Source organism: Equus asinus, chromosome 11 (genome assembly GCF_041296235.1).
Source record: "Equus asinus isolate D_3611 breed Donkey chromosome 11, EquAss-T2T_v2, whole genome shotgun sequence".
NCBI classification, from domain to species: Eukaryota; Metazoa; Chordata; class Mammalia; order Perissodactyla; family Equidae; genus Equus; species Equus asinus.
The window spans coordinates 84,084,974-84,103,130 of record NC_091800.1 but is presented as its reverse complement, the minus strand read 5'-3'; the positions used below and the strand labels follow the sequence as shown (position 1 = coordinate 84,103,130).

The window sequence follows — 18,157 nt, the reverse complement described above, 5'->3', positions numbered from 1 at the left end:
TGACCTGCAGCAGCTGTCGCTCTCAAGTGTGTAACGGTGGACAAACCCACAGGAAACACCTTATTTGGTCCCGACTGCCCTGTGTGCTGGTTCCTAACACCACCACGTGTCTCAGAGGCTTTTCATGGACAAGATGGACACTGCGTTGAATTTCTGTCCTGACAGGCCAGCAAGCACAGGGCGGGCTCGAGGCTCTCAGCCCAGCAGCGGCCAGGCTCCCGAGGCATTTCCGAGCTGCCCTGGTGCAGGCCAGATTCTGTTTTCTCTGTCTTGGGCTCTCTTTCTGGCACTGTTTCAAGTTCTAATGAACAGTGCTGTCCAGCACGGCTGAGCAAAGGCATGCGGCGGGAGGGTGGGGCACAGACGTGCAGCGCGGAAACAGCGCCCTAGAAGTCAGCTTTCAGTTGTGGGGTGCTCAGGGCACCTCAGGAACAAGGAAGCAGGAGATGAACGAGGAGTTGGCAGAAATCCTCGGATCACGTGGAGGGGGCTGCAAAAACACCGCTGCACCCCCTGACCCAGGAGCACGGGGAGCGTCAGGATGGAAGACTGGTGGAGTCACCCGAGGGCGGCAGGGGTCTGAGCAGGTGCAGGACAGCCGCCCGAGCATAATGCGGGAGGTCACCCTGCACTCCCATTCCTGGGCGCCCGGGCCACGAGAGCCTTTTACGGGTGCTTTCCTGCTGGCACCAGTCTCCTCAGGGCGCTCCTCAAGCAGCACTGACCAGTTTACTGTGCAACACTGGGGTTAACGTAATGAAGCAGCAGCAGGGAATAGAACAAATACAACGATTTGCACCAAATGTCCCGGGTTTGAGTTCTATTAGCCAATGTTGTAGGAGTTATTGCATCTATCTGCACTTCAGTTTCCTTGACTTTAACACCATGAAAATGTCCAGCTAAAGGGCGATGTAGTGAGAGGGGTAACGCTTGCAGAAGGAAACTGTGAATACTGTGCCAGTGACAGCACTTGTGACGGTGCCGACACGCAGCCATGGTCCTGGGCTTCAGGCTCGGGACAGAATCTGAGTCTTAGAAGACACATGTAGGAGCTTCCTTAAAGCCTGGCCCAGAGGGAATCTTACAGAAGATGCATAAGAATAAGACAGCCCTACATAACTACATTCATGGCCTGGCAGCACCCAGGAATTATCCCATCACAATCAACTAACACAAAGAATGAATTCTAGAAAAATGTAAAGTCTTTAGATGAAATAAAAGTTTTTAAAATTCTCAAGATCAATTTAGTAAAAATTGGTCTAGGTTATCATGAGAGATAACAGCCTCTTTTAGTAACCAGAAAAAAGAAACAAAGGGGGCCAGCCCCGTGGCCAAGTGGTTAAGTTCGCATGCTCCGCTTTGGTGGCCCAGGGTTTCGCTGGTTCAGATCCTGGGCGCGGACATGGCACCACTCGTCAGCCCATGCTGAGGCAGCGTCCCACGTGCCACAACTAGAAGGACCCACAACTAAAATATACAACTATGTACTGGGGGGCTTTGGGGAGAAAAAGCAGAGGAAAAAAAAAAAGAAACAGAGGAATCAACGGGTAAACAAATTCCAGGGGACATGGAGCAAGACTTTGTGCTTCAATCCAACAGTGTGAGGGACACACAGAATGGGGAAAAGAGAGCCGTCCAAACAGGAAATGAAATCGATGTCTGTCCATAGCTGCCCTTCCTCCACGTCAACATAGGGTTTGTACGGCTGGTTAAATGCTGTGACGTCAGGCAGGAACAATTCCGCCCCACATTGTCCACAGGTCCCCGGGGCAGCATGGGTTTGCCAATTCAGAGCAACGTCCCCCACAGGCCTAGCATGCCTGAGCATGCTGCCTCTCATTTAGGCAAAGGGAAGTTCGAATATATCAAATTGATTTTGAAAACATCACTAACTCAACTGGCAATCCTGACAGAAATTCAGAGAGAAGACACCAAGTAGAAACGATGGGACTGCACACACACGTCTCTGACATGACTCGGGCTCCACAGCTGACCGCATTTCTACTGACACAGCACACGGAAGAGGTCACGCGTAAAAATATTTCGGGAAATATTTTATCTATAACACACTCCAACACATAAAGGACAAACCCACAGCTGTCTTACCATATGTGTGCTCGTGGTCATGATCTGAGGGTGGGAAGGGAAGCAAGTGGCAAAAAGAAAAAAGCAAGATACAAATAAAGCAACCCCCAGAAACGGTGGAACCAACCCGAGGGCCACCCGTCTACCAGGAAACTATCAATCTACTCATCGCAGAGCAAACAGACCCTTAGGATAGGTGCATGGGAAAAAACACTAGAATGCGTTAAATATGAAGTCAGGCCCCATATTAAGCGGGTGACCCAACGGAACCCCAGACGAATGGGCAATAGGGAAACTAAGGTAAAAAATCCACCAGTCAGCAGAGCTCCGGGGGGCACGGCACGGACTATCAGGACTGGTTGAGAGACAGAGGGGTCCCCAGTATCAGGAGTCCCCAGGCTGAGCTGAGGGTCTGCACTGACCCACGATCGTCCCAGATCTGAGGCTTATTCCCAAGTGGCCAGGCTGCGAGATCCAGTTTGCACTAACCTGTCCGTTGCTGGTCACTGTAGTATTTTCAAACATGAAGTAAGCACCAAAGAAAAATACCAGAGCGTCGAACACGCCCAGCAAGGTCCAGTAGATGAACACCCGCCAGCGGAGCAGCGCGTTCTTGGCGACATCTCTGTGAGGAGAGAAGGCGAGGGTGTCAGGATCACATTCCACAGGAACAGCCTCATCCAGGGCCCCGCCAGCCCCACCGCGCTCTGTGGGACCGTCCTCCTCCAGGAGGGGCTCCCAGTCACCAGAGAGTCCCGAGGTTGCACAGCGCACGTGCGGGGTGACAGGAGGACGAAGGCTCTGACAGGTGGCCCCCCGGGTGGGGTCACGGTTGGGGCTTCCGCTGACATCGGCTTAGCCAAGCTCCCAAAAGTGGGTCATGGAGAAACCCGGCCACTGCATAGGATTTGTGGTCCTCTCGCTTGGGGTCACCCTGCTCATGCAGCCTATCCACGTCTCTGCCTGACCCTGTCTACACCTGTTGTGGGGCTGGGCACACGCTCTGATCCCACAGCGCCTTCTAGGCAGATCCCAGGTGGGCTTCCCCTCACAGTTTACACCACCGGACGTGTCCCCAAGTCACCCGCTTCATGCCCTCTGGTTGCCTGCTCCACCCGTGGTCACTTCAGCCGAGACCACTCCTGGTTGCACAAAGGCCTCGTGACAGCTCGTGGCACAAGGCCGTTACAACAGAAGCAGAGCGTCCAGCCACAATCAAGGCAGCAAACACACTGGACAGTGCAGAATCCCAATGGCAACGTCCCCGTGCGACACACAGGAACGGCCAACGAGTCAGTCTGAGCTGCTGGCAGCAGAACGTTTCACTACACGTGGATGTTCCCAAACGACGTTTGTTTGGATATTTTCTCTCTCAAATTGGACTGTGATACACTATGGGCAGGGGGACGCCAAGCTCACGCCTCTGCCCGTGAAAGTAAGTGACACAGGACACAAGGCACAGGCTGGCATTCCCCACTGACAACACACTGCAGAGCTCAACCCGGCTGCACACTTGTGACACGACTCCTCACACCTGAGTTCAGCAGGACACAACCTGCAGGAGTCCCTGTGGATGCGTGTCCACAGCAGTGTGTGTGCATCTGTTTTCTTAGACTTGCTCCTGCATCGTTCCTCGATGTGACAAACTCCGACTTTGCCTTTTTAGTGCCCACAGTGATGACTTTGGGCTCCAATGCCTCAAGATCCCATATAGAGGCTGACTATTCTGAGGGAGGCCGCGAGGCTGGCAGGGAGTCTTTGCATGGGCACAGGAACCACACACACATGTATGCACACCAGCAAGGACTAGTCAAACTGGGGAAACGAGGGGGATGAGTGGTGGTGTCAGTGTCAGAACCTGGTGGGGACACTGTGCTGTGGCCCTCTAGGGTCCTCTGTCAGATGTCACCACTGGGGGCCTGGACAAAGCCTCCTGGAACCTCTGCATTATTTCTTACAACGACTCATGGGTCTGAAATTTCCTGAAAATAAGTTTAATTTAAAAAGAAACAAACAGCAGTAACACACAGAATCTGCCAGAGATCCTGGAGTGCAGTTCTAAAACAGCAGAAAAACATCTTTTCCTTATTATTAAAAAATACTTCTTGGCCCGGGGTTCGCCAGTTTGGATCCCACAGGTGCAGACATGGCACCGCTTGTCAAGCCACACTATGGCGGCATCCCACATAAAAAGTAGAGGAAGACGGTCACACATGTTAGCTCAGGGCCAATCTTCCTCAAAAAACAACAACAAAAATACTTCTTAGCAGAGAAGAGCACACTGAGATCAGATATGTTAACTTTTCTTTTCCTTGCTGAATACAAAATATTTGGACCTGAAAGGATAATTTAGGTCATAAATTCACCAACGTCACAAGAGGATAGAAACTCTTATCCTCAGGTCTTTCTAACTATGAAAAAGCTCGGGAAAATACAAACTGGCTTAATATGTACATTTCAAATGCACCCTAAATCTTCCGTCTAAATTTGAGTGCAGTCACTTCAATTAGATTGTTTCCTGCTCGAAGAACCTCCTGTAGCAGCCAGTGCAGCAGGCGATCCTGGAAGTTTCTGGTTTTTAAACAAGTTGCCTGGGTGTTTATCTGAAGGACTCACTGAGCAGCTGCCCAGGAGTCTCTGTGCCCCACAGCAGTGCTGCTGAGGCTGGTACCTGTAGAGGGAGGGCTCCCTCTTGAGGGCCTCTGCGCCGACGTGCTGCTCCATCAGGCTGTACAGGAGGATGGGGAGGGAAGTGAAGCTGATGTTGTACAGGGTCAGGTAGGCCGTGTCGTACAGAGTCTGCAAGAAGGACACAGTCATGTGAAGACCAGGCCTGTGCATCCTGACACACCTTTTTAATGCTTTGTTTAAATATGTACATTTTCTAATCTGCGAAGACCCACAAACATGAGAGCATTCTAAAATGCACACCGAGCCATCTTTGTACAGATACAGAAGGACCAGGACATTTTCAAAGCCTCATGATGTCAACCAGTCAGGATTAAAGTAACGGCCGGCAGAAGGCCCACCTGTGACCCCCGCTGGGCCACCGCAAACATGCAACAACAAAAAAGTTGCATAAAAGTTTGCAATTTTGATGACTGTCTTTAAGCTTCAATTTTCCCAAGTTCCGGTTCTTCAGATGAGGCATGTAGCCCACAGCCCATCCGAGCAGGATGGGAAAGCCGACAAGTGACGGGACGGGGGCGCCCCGAGGAGCCCGTCTCTCCTCTCCCGCCAGAAGGCTGCACTCGGCACACAGAATGTGCCAGACGCCGGTGGAGAGACTCCAGGAAGGGGCCCGGATTCAGACTCAGTCCACTCAGGTCAGACAGCCAACAGCTCTCCCAGCAGAGGCAAGTCCGGCACACGCCCCACTGGGTCAGCAGACGCCGGCCCTGCACACCTGCACCTTCACCCGCCTGTGGACGGGCTGCTGAGGGGCAGCGAGGCCAAGGCACTGCTCCCTCACCTCCCTCGCTCCTGGCCTGTGTGGCCCTGCAGCCCGCCGCCCAGCACCCCCCCAGGAAGGGAGATGAGGCTCAGGCGAGCTCTGACTTCAGACATTAGGACTCACCTGTTGTGAAAAGCCACAGAAGAACTGGTATAAAAACTGAGGGAAAATGAAGCAGACATTCTGGAAGACAAGGCACAGGCTGGTTAGTTGCAGGGCATCCATCACTTACCGCAGAGCCCCTCAGAGGCTGCCCACAGGACACCGCTTCACCTGGGCAGGGCGACCCAGAAGACCTGGCTCTCCGGAAGAGCCGGCGTGGGCTTCGAACTCTTGTCCTGTCTCAACGGCCCCTACAGGCGTACGTGACTGCCCTCTGGCCACTCTGAGCACAGAGAACGTGAAGGGAAACTTGTTCAAGAGAACGAGGAGGCAACGTGGGTATCAGGACAAACCGGAGCATCAAACTGCGTAGGGAACAAGGACTCCTTTCGAGGAGTCAGAAAGAGTGCCCCTTCCTCGATCACTTTACAGCTGGTGTCTTCCTACCACAAGGTTCCACATGAAATTCTGCGAATGTGAGAAAAGTGCCACAGGCCTCCCCGTCATGGGAACAGGATTAACGCCGCCTTTCTGACAGTTACCCCTGTTTTGACAGCAAGCGCCCCCGGGGCATCGAGGCATTCTGACAAAGGAGTCATTCCATCGCGGAAACTGTGAGGAGAAGGCAGGCTCCCTACCTTATAAAAGAAGTATTGCACCAGCTCAGAGATCCTGATGTAATAGAAATGCCCGTGAACAAGCAGCATCTTCTTCAAGTGCTTGAATTTCGGGATTGCATAGTCACTGTTCCTGGCAGCCTGACGACCTTCCTTTCCGATGACGCCTGCGAGAAAGGAGTAGATGTGCTCTGCCAACCCTCCATCACGTGAAAACTCGAGACGCAAAATACGGTCAGAGCAGACCATTCCTGTCGATGGCCCAGCACGAACGCACCACGGATGGTGTCCTAAACGGGCCATCTCCGTCCCAGGACCTCGCTCTGGCTGCCTCCCCTCCCGCCTGACTGAAGAGACAGGTCTGCTACCCAGATGTGCCGGGAGCCCGGCCAAGGAGCCTCACCGATGCCCACGTGGGCCTCCAGGATCATGCTGACGTCGTTCGCGCCGTCACCAATCGCTAAGGTAATAGGGTGCTCTTTTGAAAGTTTGATTAATTTAACAATCTGGAAAAGAAACAAGAGCAGAATTTAACACCTCTGCTATATTTCTGCTCGGGTTATTCACTAACTAGGCAGAAATAACAGAGGTGAAGCTAGTCCAGGAAAATGAAAAAGGATTTGCTCAGTGAATTCACTACACTCCGTCTATTTATCTGTGTGGGTTAAAGTGTTCTCATATTGAAAGCAAAACCAAACACAGCAAAAGGAGCTGAGGGCTGATGACAAGGGATGAGCTGAGAAAGGCTGCAGGTGAACTCGGAAGACAGACACGAAATACACGAAGCAGTCCTCAGCTGCTGCCACGCTCACATATTTACGTATACGGGGTAATACATTTGAATATATAGGGGAAAACGTGCACTGCATTCTGATAGAGACTTTGCTATTCCAAGCTATTTCTTATCAAGTATCTGTTTTTAAAAATAAGCTGTTCTCAATGCTATTTTAATTTTCAAATTTGTCACGCGTGTAGAATCAAATCTGACAATTCAATCCAATGAATACTTTCCAAATTTTTAGTCCATTTTTCCATTTATGTGCTTAAGAGTAATGATTCTCAAGATATAAGACTGAAAAGAGGAGGAAAAAATGTGTGGACTGCCTTCTTGTTTCAAGATGAGAGATGGAAGCACAAATTAATTTGTATAAAAGTTTGCAAAAGTCAGTTAAGAACCTAAAAAAAGTAGCACAGAACACATGAAGATCAAACACAACACCCTCAGTTGCCATTCTGGACGTAATGACACAGGTTTCCACAGAATCGAACACCTGGGTTGGTGGGGGGCATGAAACCGTCTTCACCCCAAGGGGAGTGTGCGTGAACTCCTCAGTCTCAGCTTGTCTCTGCTGAGAATCACCGGCAAGATCCTGGGGTTACGTTTCAGTGACACAGTCACTAGCCGGGTTAGCGTGGCGCTCGTGCAAGGACGCTGAGACGACCTCTGTGCGCGTTGTTTTCAGGTTTTACCTTGACCGCTGGGTCGGTCTGAGAGGCTATGGAATTCCGTCATGAACAACGCCAGAGAGGTCCGTCTAGTGTACCTAAAACGTGGTTGAACTAAGTGGGAACTGCTGCAGGTTTACTGACACCAGAAGGACACGCACGTGCAGAGGTATTCCACAATGCTTTAGAAACATTTAAAGACATACTTCAGGTGTGTGTTTCCACGCGAACACGCGCATGGCAGAACAGGAATTTGGAGTCCGACAGACTGGAAGGCAAATTCTGACTGCCCCCATCCTTGTACACAAGTTATCCCATCTTCTGCATCTTAGATTCTTCATTTGTAAAACTAGCAAAACCTCCCTCACCTAAAAGGGTTATTCTGAGGGTCAAATGGGTTCATACCTGTGTCTGTAACTAGCACACAGTAGGTACTCAATAACGCCAGTGGACTTCCATCCGTCTGTGGGACAGATCCCTATAAATGACTGCATCTCTGCAATACGGTTTTATGTTACATGAGAGGTCAGACAGAGACCCCTCTCCTGGCATTTGCACTAAAAGGGTCATCCATTTCATGTAGTCACCTCTTAGCAATCACGACAAGCAAACAGGACCCATGTTTCCAATTTCTAACATTCTTGCTTCTATTTTAAAAAGATGGTACCCTGCTAGATTTCAAAAAAAAAATCAGACATTGCAGGAACTAACGAATGGTGTTCAACGTTCACATACCCCCGATCACTACCTGATGACAAGGGACAGGGAGCACGGACCTGAGCCTTCTGCAGAGGCGCCATCCGGCAGCAGAGAACCGCACTGCAGTTCCGGCAGATTTCAAGAAAGAGTTCTCGGTAGTTGCTGGAGCTTCCATCTTCCTGGGGTTTCATTATTAAAGACAGCGCAGCTCCATCAATAATTAAACCGTAGTCGTGCATATCTGTTGAAAGGCTGTTAGATCATACAAATCAGAGAGATTACTCAGTAACTCAGTCCATAGATTTCAGAAGACCACATAATTTTTTTTGGGTATCTACAGACGCTACAATTCCACGATCAAGGGATTAAGAAACCAGTGTTTCTTGTTTTACTAGTATGGTCTTTACAGTACTGGATGCAACACCTTCGACTACATTTTAAAGTTGGGTTTTCATTCGACATTCTCCTTTCACTAAGGCAAGGCAAACACAGTTCTAACTGTGGCTTCGGGCGCAGGTTCCAGCATTTCTGAACAGAGGACAGAATCCATCTGGCAGCCTAAAGAGGTCAGTCTTTATTCCCCAACTCCCTGGACACACTGGCCAACCTCACTCTTTATCTTTACAGCTAAATATCTCCTTGATATTCTGCCTGGATGATCTGAACGGGGAAGAGCATGGTCATAATATTGCTCTTTGATGGGTTTCTAAATTACAGGGAACATTTCTAATGCCCTAAAGGAATTCTGCGGATCAGAGGAAGGGAAATATCTTTGCACCACTTATGAATAATTGAAAACTTGCAAACAGAGAGCTGCTTTTTCTTTAGCTACATTAATGAAAATCTAAAATGATTCAAATGAAATCTAATCTTAGATCATGCATCCAACACCAGCAAGGACAGCACTGATACAGTGTATCAGAATAAATTCCTGAATATTCCTGGAAAAACCAACTCTTGGGCATATGCTGTTTTGTCTTAGCAGATAAACAGCCATGCATTATCAATATTTCCCTCCCTGCTCTGGCAGATGCTCCAAGGAATCCACAATACAGCCCCCTGTGTATCTTAGAAGCAGATGAGAAGGATCCCCATTCACAATATTTTGTGACTCAATCAAGTCTTTTTGCATCCTTGAGCTGGCAGTTTGAAAACGAACACATGCACACACGCACACGCACACACACACAGGCACACACACCCACTTATGCATACACACTCTTACGCAAAAAAAACATGCCACAGTTGCTAAAAAGAACCAGCTCTGGTCACGACCCCCCTGCTCACTGTGACCACGCCGGCTGAGGCTGTTAGGATGCGGGAGGAAGAACCATGTGCCCAGCAAGGGGCCGAGGCTACCACCCTGTGAGTGGAGGTCGTGCAGGGGCTCTGAGAGCATCTTTGGCGAGGGGATGGAGGGCGCCACCTACCCCGAGAAGTTGTCCCTGGTTAAGCTCCCGTGGCAGCGCAGTACCGTCTTACTCAGCTCGAACAGAACGTCGTGCAAGCTCTGCTCCTCAAGCTTCTTGGTGGTCAGCTCCAGCAGCTGCGTGTTTCTGCGGAAGAGCTTGCAGGCGTAGCAGGTGGCCGCTGCCGTCTCCATCTTGTCTCCCGTGAGCACCCAGACCTTGATGCCGGCCTTCTGCAGCGCTTCGATGGTGTCGGCAGCCTTCTCCTGGAGCCTGGGGAGAGCAGAACGAAACGCAGCAGATGTCGGCGCCGGCGCAGCGAATCAAAATATGGAACTGCAGAAGCGTGTGATTAAAATACCTTCACCTCTCAAAAGCAAAAGGCACCGGGCCGCTGGCTCATGATCTTACTGTCAAGTGCCCGAACCTGCGTTTAAAGTTATGCACTAACTTTTTTTTTTTTTTTTTTAAGATTTTATTTTTTCCTTTTTCTCCCCAAAGCCCCCCGGTACATAGTTGTGTATTCTTCGTTGTGGGTTCTTCTAGTTGTGGCATGTGGGACGCTGCCTCAGCGTGGTCTGATGAGCAGTGCCATGTCCGCGCCCAGGATTCGAACTAACGAAACACTGGGCCGCCTGCAGCGGAGCGCACGAACTTAACCTCTCGGCCACGGGGCCAGCCCCAATGCACTAACTTTTTACAACAAAACACTTGCCAACACCAAATACACAAACGTGGATAACATAGTAAGGAGTAAAACGGCTTCTCGTAAAATCGACGTCTGCCAAGCACGCGGTTTTCCGTCTGGCTGGGACTCGCTCCCTGGAGAGGATTTTAGGCCATTACGAGAAGGACCATCGCAAAAACAACAGCAAAGTCTGAACCAGAGAGAAATGGGATCTGGGACAGAGGAGGCTGGTAACATCCACTACCTTTCCTTTGGTGTAAACTGCTCTAATTTTCCCACCGCTCTGACTGGCGCCCAGGTACCTTGAAGGGATGCACAAGGCCGGGAACGCCAGCCGTGATCCTAACCGGCTCACTCGCCTCGCAGGCTCCCTACGGGTCAGAGGCCACGTGAAGCATTTCATGACATTTCATTTTTACAACCACCTCACGGGGTGAGGACTTCACCATCACCGCATTCTGTGTGTGCAAAACCCACCCTTGCAGAGGTTCCCCAACGTGTCTGAAGATGGACGGCTCTCCTGACACTGCTCAGGCCGTGTTGCTGCCCCAGGACGTTGGGCATCAAAACTTTGCTTGCCTTATTTTGGGGCCTGCTCTTTTTTTCTCGATTTTAGAGTCTTTGCTTTCGGTAGGCGTGTGAAGTAACATATCATGTGTCTGTCAAGTACTAACAAATGGAAGGGGTTCGGTGAGATTCTGGGGTAGACTTCCAAGGCGAAGTCTTGAGATCATACACTATCCTCGAGATAGACAAAAACCGCCTTTAATTTCATCAACTTTTTGGAAAAAGGAAACTGAGTCCCAGAGCAGTTTGCAAAGATGCTGACTAGGGATTTTAAAGAAATAATTTGTAATCAAGTGTCATCACTTCGAAGCCACTGGCCGCATAGGCTCACCCTTAGGTGTCTGCTCTCAACTTTCCGAGGGCCCAGCTCTCCACGGGTCTGCTCCCACAGCCTGTGACGGGCCCTGCACATCGGCTCCCTCCACCCACAAAGAGCCACCGCCCGCCCCTTCCTTCCAGGACCGTCCCCCCCTTTCCCAGGCAACACCACCCTACAGAGCACTCTTCTCCTTCCTAACGCCCGGGGTCCCTCGGAAACCCGGCCCACACCCTGAAACCTGCCCTGTGCACAAGGCACGTACTTACCTTCACAGCTGCCGTCCTACTCTGCACTGAATGAGGGGACAGACTGAGAAAAAACAAACCAAACAAACCAAAACTTCTTCTGTTGCCAAAACTCCACTGAGATTGAGGACTCAGGGGGAGCTTGGTAAAGACACTGGGAAAACGGAGGTTTCGAGATAAGGATGTAAGTTCTGGACCGATGCAGACCTTAAAGACTTTCAAACTTTCCTGGAAATAAACTCTCCGTACATCTCCTGATGTTTCCGCTTCACTCTTTTCAATTGGGGTATTTTATTTCTTTTCCGTTCCTTCAAAATAAACTGCAGTCCCTTGCTCTCGCTCTGCTCCCAGGACAACACAGTGGACAGATGGCCCCGTCCCAGTGCTGGAGCCCTAAGGAACTCCGGTCCTTGCCGTTGAACTGGGACGGATCAGTAGCTCCTCCTTTGGAGGTATTTGAAAATCTGTAGTTGGTAATCTTACCAGTTGTTATTATTATTAGTTTTCGCCAATTTTCTACTTCATTATTTACAATTTCTTCAGTGAGTAATAAGTACATTGAGTGTATTAAGATCTAAAATATTACACGTGTATTTGGAAAGAACCAATAACAAATTTAGGAGCAGAATTAGTTATTCACACCATTCTAAAGAATAATTTACAAAAATAACCCTCTATCTTGACTACTGACAACACAATGTGAAAATGCTGATGATTTCTGGTTTCTCCCGGGAAAGTGGGAACGTCCGCCCTCTCAGGCATGCAAGGTCGAGTGAGCATCACCCCGCCACGAGCGCCCTGCGGTCACTCCACGGACGCAGCCAGACAGCCTGTCTCCTCCTGCCGCGCAAACACGTCCACATCAGGCAGGGCTGACATCCCCCCAAGGCAGCCCCACCTGCCTGCGGTCCCATCGCACCGTCTGTTCAAAACTCAACGCGGCATCGACCTTACCGATCCTCAACGGCGGTGGCACCAAGCAGAATGAGGTCTTTCTCGATCTGTTCGTAGGCTTCTGCTAGCTTCTTCTCTCGGTCCTGCAGCGCCAGTTTGGCGGCCTGCAGCAGCGTACAGATGGCTTCATACTCCTCCTGGACAAGTCTCTTGTAGGCAACACACAGAGTCCGAAGGCCCTCCTGTGGGACACAGTGCAGGTTTAACGTGAATTCCAGCATCACCTGGCTTTCCGAGAGCTTTCTCAGTGTCTCCTCTAATTAGAACGGCTAACCAGAGAATTACAGACCAACCACTCCTCAAAGGAGCTGGTCACTGACGACTCAGTTATTCACGGTCGTGTTAAATACAGATAATCATCATGGATGGCAAAATTTTCAAACTAGTAAACGTGGGAGCAAATTACACAAATCAGGGCCATCAAAAGACGAGACTTTGTTCCTTAATTGAGACAAGTGAAGAGTTAGACTTTTTTAAGGATAATAATGTGCAATTTTATGGGAAATATCACGTGATATTTCCAAGGTAACAAGTTTTCCGTGGGGAGTCTGATCTTAGCACTCACTGAAGGAAATGTGCCAGGTTATTTATCAAACCTACTGGGTCCATGAGAGAGACATGAGAACCTAAGAATGACAAGTTCTTTACTGTGATCACAGCTCTGATGCCGCCACATGTGGAGCATGCGCACCCCGGCCAGCGAGGCACAGGGAAGCTGGACTCTCAGAGCCCGAAGGGACACACGCGGGGCACTTTCATCCCGTCAGTCAAAGCACCTTCCCACCAAGACGAGTGGAGCCATCACAAAGGTCTAGGGGACACCCAGGGAGGCCTCCCTTCTGTTTCCCCTGTTCCTTCAGCCCCGACTGACCCTAGAAAAGAACCACGGTCCCCTAAATAATCAGTCCAAATTCTCTGAGAATACTGGTTTTAAAGACTTTTAAAAAGATTTTTCATCATGAGTTCACATTCCCCATAACTCTCTGGGAACACTCCCCATTTCACACCATTTCTCCACATTTAGTGGAAGGACACAACCACGCAGGGTTTCCCGCTTCTCCTGTCCCTGGAGCTCTTCAGAGCCTGAAGGGAGAAAGGGACGTGGGAAGGGGTGGGACCAAAGAAGCATTCTTTTGGAGTCCTACTCTCCAGGAACGTTCTGGAACCTTTACGCCCATCCTCCAGACGCTGCCCTGGTAAAGAGGAGCAAGCAAGAAACTCATTTGTCTCTGTCCAGGAAGGCAGGACAGTCCCGCCTGGAGCTGTGGACGCTCACAGAGCTGTGGCCCCACCACGCGCTCCCCAGGGCCCCTCCCAGCGCTGACGCTACGCGGGTGCTGACATGGCATCTCAGGCGTCTTGCTTCACCGAACACCTGGCATTAACTTTTGCTGGATAAGTAAGCTGCTGACATTCGGTGAAAGCCTACACGGTGATCAAGCTACAGATTAGAGACACGGACATGAACCGCAGAACAAATTCTCGGACTCTCCCTAAGAAATCATAAAATACACAGGGTCCATGACTTCATTCCCACGCCAGGCAAACTGCATGGCAAGAAAAAGGCTCACAGGAAAGAGAATTCAGAGCGGCCCCAGCACCCAGAGTGGGTGTGAATGGTGAGTGGGAGCTTTCAGAGATAATCAGAACCTTGACTTTAAAGGGAGACACGGGAGCGTGGAGTAGACACTTTCCCCCACTCCTCATCTAAGTACTACCGAAATCCTGGAGAGAGATACAAAACAACACTGACACACAATCACAGCCAGACAAAGGCACTACAAGCAAAGGAAATCACAGAACAATATCCCTTATGAAAATAGATGCAAAAATTCCCAAGGAGATATCAGCAAAAGGAATCCAACAGCACATTAAAAGGGCTATTCACCACGACCAAGTGGGATTTATCCCAGGAACGCAAGGGTGATTCAAGACACAAAATCAATGTAATGCACGACGTTATAACAGAATGAGGAAAAAACCCTCATGATCATCTCCATCGATGCAGAAAAAGCATCTGACAAAATCCAGCAGCTTTTCATGATAAAAGCACTCAATAAACTAGGAATAGGAGGGGGCTTCCTCAACATGACAAAGGCCGCGTACGACAAGCCCCCAGCTGGGACACTCCGTGGTGGAGACCAAAAGCTCCCCTACAATCAGGAACAAGACAAGGCACCTGCTTTTGCCACTTCTATTCAACACAGTGCTGGAATTCCTAACCAGAGCAATCAGGTGAGAAAAAAAAAGGCATCCAAATTGGAAAAGACGACGAGTAACATTATCTCTGTTTACAGATGATGGGATCTTACATGAGAAAACCCTGAAGAGTCCACAAAAAAATTGTTGGAACTCATAGACGGATTCAGCACATGTGCAGGATGCAAAATTAACACATAATATCAGCTGTGTTTCTATACACTAACTATGAACAATCCAAAGAGGAAATTAAAAAAATTCCATTGACAACAGCATCAAAAAGAATAAAATACCTAGGAATAAATTAAACCAAGGAGGTGAAAGAGCAGAAGACTGAAAACTATAAAATGTGGCTGAAAGGAATTACGGAAGATCTAAGTAAACGGACAGACACCGTGTGTTCACGGACTGGAAGGGTTAACACTCCTAAGACAACAGCACGACCCATCCAGCCATCTAGCATCTACAGAGTCAACGCAACCCCTATCAGAATCCCATGGCGGTTTTTGCAGGAATGGAAAAACTCGAGCTAAAATTCATGGGAATCTCGAGGGATTGAGAACAGCCGACAGTCTGGTAAAAGAGCCAAGGTGGGGGACCCACCACTTCCCGATTTTGAAACTTGCTGGAAAGGGACAGTGAGCAAAACGAGACGGTCCTGGTGCAAAGACAGACACACAGAACAACGGGACAGAACTGACAGCCCAGAAATGAACCTTGCGTACATATACGGTCAAACGATTTTTGACAAGGACGTCAAGACCACTCAATGGGGAAAGAATGGTCTATTCAACAATGGCACTGGGAAAGCTGGAGATCCACACGCACAAGAACGAGGGCGGACCTTACCTCACAGCTTGTACAAAAATTAATGCTACAACTAGAAGGACCCACAACTAAAATATACAACTATATACTGGGGGGATTCAGGGAGGAAAAAAGCAGGAAAAAAATTAACTCAAAATGGACCAAAGGCCTAAATACAAGAGCTAACACTAAAAATTCCTAGAAAAAAACAGGGGCAAATCTATGACCTTGACAATAGTTTCTTAAATATGACACTAAAAGCAAAGGCAACCAACGAAAAAATAGATAAATTAGACTTGATTAAAACTGAAAACTTTTGTGCATCAAAGGAAACTATCAAGAGAGTGAAAAGACAACCCACAGAATGGGAGAAAATATTTGCAAATTATACATCTGATAAAATGTTAGTGTTCAGAAAATACAATGAACTCTTACAATTCAACGAGGAAAAAAATCTGATTAAAAAACTGGGCAAAGGACTTGGATAAGCGTTTCTGCAAAGAAGATCTACAAATGGTCAATAAGCACATGAAAAGATGTTCAACACCCTTAGTCGTTGGGGAAATGCAAATCGAAACCATAATGAGATACCACTTCACACCACTAGGATGGCTATAATAAAAAAATGAGAAATAACAAGTGTTGGTGAGAAATTGAAAAACTCATGCACAGCTGGTGGGAATGTAAAACGGGGCAGCCACTGTGGAAAATAGTCTGGCATTTCCTTAAAAAGTTAAACAAATTAGAATTACCCAGCATTTCCACTCCTAGGCACATAACCAAAGGAACTGAAAACAGGGACTCGAACACACACATGTACACTCGAGGGCATAGCAGCCTTAGTCACAACAGCCAGAAGGTGGAAACAACCCAAGTGTCCATCAATAGATGAGCGGATACACAAAACGTGGCATATACACTATATTCAGACAATGGAATATCATTCAGTCATGAAACAATGAAGTTCGGACACTTGCTACAACGTGAAGGAACCTTGAGGACATTATGATAAGTGAAGTAAGCCCGTCACAAAAGGACAAATATTATATGATTCCACGTAAATGAAATAGTCAGAATAGGCAAATTCATAGGGACAGAAGGTAGATTAGAGGTCACCAGGGGCTGGGTGGAGGGTGGAATGGGCAGTTTTTGCTTAACGGGTACACAGTTTCTGTTTGGGGTGATGAAAAATTTTGGAATCAGATAGTGGTGACGGTTGCGCAGCATTATCAATGTAATTAATGTCACCGAATTATACACCTGCAAACAGTTAAACGGCAAATTTTATATGTATTTTACCACAATAAAAAATGGATCATAGATTCAAATGTAAAACATAAAACTACAAACCCTTTAGAAGCAAATGTGGGCGACAATACTTGGTCCCTGGGGTCGGGGAGAGTCCTCAGATGTGACACCAAAAGCAGGTGCAGAAAGAAAAATCGACACAACACATGCGATCCAAATTAAAAACTTCACTCCGTGAAATACCCTTTAAGGGGATGACAACAGAAGCCACAACTGGGAGAAAATATTTGTGAATCACAAATATGAAAAAGGATTCATAAGAACTCTCAAAATTCAACCTAAGAATAAAACAAAAAAATGCCCCAAACAATCCAATTAGAAAATGGGCAAAAGGGGCCGGCCCAGTGGCACAGTGGTTAAGTGTGCACGTTCCGCTTCGCCAGCCCGGGGTTCGCCGGTTCGGATCCCGGGTGCAGACATGGCACCGCTTGGCAAACCATCCTGTCTGACATATAAAGTGGAGGAAGATGGGCACGGATGTTAGCTCAGGGCCGGTCTTCCTCAGCAAACAGAGGAGGACTGGTAGCAGATGTTAGCTCAGGGCTAGTCTTCCTCGAAAAAAAAAAAAGAGAAAAAAAGAAAATGGGCAAAAGACATGAAGAGACACTTTGCCCAACAGGACGCTCAGGTCACGGAAAAACCGGCGAATACTCGCTGGACGGCGGCAGCTGTCAGCGAGGCACGGAGTGAGGCCGCAGTGGGGAAGTGCTACTCGGCTCTGCCGAGAGCTACTTAGAGCAGGGACGGTTTCACGGCGGCTGCTGTGGAGACAAAATGACAGAATATACAGAAATTTAGACCCACGTCAATTCCCGGGTTTTGATACTACACTTCAGGCAGGTAGACGTGAGACAGTGGAGGAAGAGGAGAAAGCGCCCCCCGCACATCTCTGCAACTTCCTGGGACTCTGCAATTACTTCAGGGTAAAACGTTACACATGAGGCGGGCCCCACAGTGCCCAGTGCAGACCTGGAGAGCTTCCAGGGAGAGGTGTGGAGTTCCCAGGATGAGCATGAGACAGGTTGCAGAGTCCTCGACAGCCCCTCGAGCGTCTGCAGAGGACAGAGGGGCGTGTGTCTGAGGAGACTCCCAGAGGCCAGGAACAGTCATTAGGAAGGAGAAGGGGACAGTGCTGTCCCCAGGAGCCAGGCTGGAGACGCCGTGGTTTACAGGCATTCACTCCCCAGGCCTCGCCTCCGGACGAGGGCAGAACTGGCTCTGGACCCACCTGACACATCATAAAGCCATCAGCTAACAG

At 48.9% G+C, this 18,157-nt stretch overlaps 1 protein-coding gene across 7 annotated transcripts in view; it reads right to left on the bottom strand.

Annotated features, from left to right (window-relative positions):
• ATP11A (ATPase phospholipid transporting 11A) overlaps window positions 1–18,157 on the bottom strand; it is a 155,096-nt gene that overhangs the window by 15,232 nt on the left and 121,707 nt on the right. For all 7 annotated transcript variants that reach the window (XM_044779673.2, XM_070520165.1, XM_070520164.1 and 4 more), the window contains 8 exons: window positions 12,586–12,767; window positions 9,834–10,085; window positions 8,481–8,655; window positions 6,662–6,764; window positions 6,280–6,425; window positions 5,663–5,722; window positions 4,757–4,884; window positions 2,575–2,710 (listed from right to left, as the gene is read on the bottom strand). In XM_044779673.2, coding sequence (XP_044635608.1) covers window positions 2,575–2,710; window positions 4,757–4,884; window positions 5,663–5,722; window positions 6,280–6,425; window positions 6,662–6,764; window positions 8,481–8,655; window positions 9,834–10,085; window positions 12,586–12,767 — 1,182 coding nt within the window. The remainder of the gene's footprint in view (window positions 1–2,574; window positions 2,711–4,756; window positions 4,885–5,662; window positions 5,723–6,279; window positions 6,426–6,661; window positions 6,765–8,480; window positions 8,656–9,833; window positions 10,086–12,585; window positions 12,768–18,157) is intronic.